This window comes from Corapipo altera, unplaced genomic scaffold, assembly GCF_003945725.1.
Source record: "Corapipo altera isolate COAL_440 unplaced genomic scaffold, ASM394572v1 61411, whole genome shotgun sequence".
Classification (NCBI taxonomy): domain Eukaryota; kingdom Metazoa; phylum Chordata; class Aves; order Passeriformes; family Pipridae; genus Corapipo; species Corapipo altera.
In genome coordinates, this window is record NW_020884875.1 from 813,487 (window position 1) to 816,413 (window position 2,927).

Consider the following 2,927-nt stretch of genomic DNA (forward strand, 5'->3'; position numbering starts at 1 on the left):
CATGGGAAGTTTAAGAAGGGCAAGTGTTGGATTCTGCATCTGGCATGGGGCAATCCTGGTTGTGGGTGCAGACTGGGGAACGAGAGGCTCGAGAGAAGTGCTGTGGAAAGGGACCTGGGGGACCTGGTCGATGGCAAGTTGAATATGAGTCAGCAGTGCCAACCATGTCCTGGGGGGCATCAGGCAAAGCATCACCAGCCAGCTGAGGGAGGGGATTGTCCCGCTCTGCTCTGCACTGGGGCAGCCTCACCTCAAGTCCTGTGTGCAGTTTGGGGCACCACAATACAAAAAAGACATTAAGCTGTTAGAGAATGTCCAAAGGAGGGCCATGAAGATGGTGAAGGGTCTGGAGGGGAAGCCATAAGAGAAACAACTGAGATCACTTTGTTTGTTCAGCCTGGAGAAGAGGAGATAGAAGAGAGACCTCATCGTGTCTTCAACATCCTCAGGAGGGGAAGAGGAGGGGCAGACACTGATCTCTTCTCTCTGGTGACCAGTGACAAGACTCAAGGAAATGGTGTGAAGCTGAGTTAGGGGAGGTTTAGGTTGGATATTAAGAGAAGGTTATTCACCCAAAGCATGGTTGGGCGCTGGAACAGGCTCCCCAGAGAAGTGGTCACAGAAGCAAGACTGACAGAGTTCAAAAAATGTTTGGACAGTGCTCTGGTGTGATTCTTGGGGCTGTCCTGTGCAAGGCCAGAAGTTGGACTTGATGATCTTGATTCCAACTCAGCATGTTCTATGATTCCATAAATTAAATTAAACTGTCTTCGTTGTCTGAAAGAGTCCATTAGATTTGTCCCCTGGAAAAATGGGTATTCTCTTCAGCCACAAAGGTAAATTTTGCAAAATTTGATGTAAATAGAGTGAAGTACTATAAAGTGAAGTTTTGTACATAATCAGATGAAAAAAAAGATGGTGGTAAAATGTGTAATGTCATTACTGTCAGTCACTGTCCAGAAATAAATAAAGCCATTATGGCTGAGCAGCAAAGGTCGTGTGCTCCCATTCCCTACTGCTACTCTCAAAAGGAGCTGTCAATATTAAATCAGATTTTATTTAAAGGTTTCTGGGTTTTCCTTGCCAAGAAGTGAGAGATAAAAGATTCATATGCAGACAGGTTCATGTAGCGGGAGGGCAATTTGTCAGCTGGCTACAGCCCTGCTGTGTACTGCAGGATCTCAGAGCTAACAGCGGGAATGTCTCCTTTGTTTCCTCCCAAATCCATGGAAAGAGGAAATTTTGAACTATAGGATTTAAACTATAGCAACTTGCTTTGAAAGGAGTTGAACATTAGGAGCACTAAGACCTCCTGCCAGCAGTCCTGGGAACCTGTAAATACAAGGAGGTACAGAGAGGGCAAAATGAAACAGGGAAACACTGTTGGAAAATCGTCACATTTTATTAGCCTCAAAATGTGTCCGCATCAAATCATAGGTGGGTCCCCTGAAGCCATGGACAAGGATATACTGGTAGTGCCAAGTCCCTGGGGCAGCTGGATGCAGCTATTCCTGATGCTGTTGCTTCATCCATGCTTCCTTACCAGCCCCACTGTTTTTCTGTCTGCTGGACAGGTCCCAGGGCTGCAAGAGCGGCCTTGCCCAGGACCCCACTCCTGACGTAGTGGGTTGTGTCCAGCAGAGTTGGAGCTTCAGCTGTGGGGCTTTGGGGGGCGTTTGCTGGGCTCTCTGGCCCTACTGATGAGGTTGGTCCTGCCTGTGCCTCGTCCATACTTCCTTTCTGGTCCTGCTGTTCTTCTGGCTGTTGGAGCAGTCCGTGCTGCTGTGGCTGTTGCTTTCACCGTGTTATTCGCACCTTTTTCTGGGTTCTGCTGTACTTTCGACAGCTGTTTGGAACTCTTTAGAGAACTGTTTAGAGCAGCCTTGCCCACGACCTCACCCCTGATGTCCTGGGTTGTGTCCAGCAGAGCTGGATCATTGCCTGCGGGGCTGTGCAGGGTATGTGCCAGAACCTCTGCCTCTGCTGCTGTGGCTGTTGCTCTCATCACCTCTCCTGTGCTTTGTTTCAGGTCCTTCAGTTCTTCTGGCTGTTGCTTGGTTCCCTGGATCACAATTACACCCTTGCCCAGGACCTTTGTCCTGTTGTACTCGTCTGTGTCTGGCTGAGTGGGGGCATTGTCTGCGGGGCTGTGCAGGGCATGTGCTGGGCTCTGTGCTCCTGCTGCTGTGGTTATTGCTCTCAGAACCTCATCCATGCCTTGTTCCAGGTCTCGCTGTTCTTCCGGCTGTTGTTCAGGACACTGGACTAATAGTATAGCCTTGTCCTGGGCTTCATTCCTGATGTACTGGAATGTGTCCAGTAGAGTTGGAGCATCAGGTGTGGGGCAGTTCGGGGCATATACTGGGCTCTCTGACACTTCTGCTGTTGTGGTTGTTGCTGCCATTACCTCATCCATGCTTCCTTCCTGGTTCCACTGTTCTTCCAGTTGCAGAACAGGTGCCTGGGTCATAATTACAGCCTTGCGGATGACCTCAGTCCTGATGTACTGAGCTGTGTCCAGCAGAACAGGGGCATCGTCTGTAGCGTTGCGTGGGGCTGTGTGGAGTATGTGCCTGCGTATCTCTGCCCCTGCTGCTGTGGCTGTTGCTCTTGTCACCTCATCTGTACTTTTTTCCAGGTCCCTCAGTTCTTCTGGCTGTTGCTTGGTTCCCTGGATCGCAATTACACCCTTGCCCAGGACCTTTGTCCTGTTGTACTCGTCTGTGTCCAGCAGAACAGGGGCATTGTCTGTGGGGCTGTGCGGGGCATCTGCTGGGCTTTCTGTCCCTTCTGTTGTGGCTGTGACTTTTGTCACCTCATCCATATTTTGTTCCAGGTCCTGTTGCTCTTCTGTCTGCTTCTCGGATCCCTGGGTCACAATTACAGCCTTGCGCACAACCCCACCCTTGATGTACTGGGCTGTGTCC

At 50.2% G+C, this 2,927-nt stretch overlaps 1 protein-coding gene across 1 annotated transcript in view; it reads right to left on the reverse strand.

The window, feature by feature from the left end:
* Positions 1–1,383: 1,383 nt before the first annotated feature.
* The window catches only part of LOC113943516, a 2,726-nt gene continuing 1,182 nt past the window's right edge, over positions 1,384–2,927 (reverse strand). The window contains exon 2 of the mRNA XM_027635372.1: positions 1,384–2,859. Coding sequence (XP_027491173.1) covers positions 1,652–2,859 — 1,208 coding nt within the window. The 3' untranslated portion in view covers positions 1,384–1,651. The remainder of the gene's footprint in view (positions 2,860–2,927) is intronic.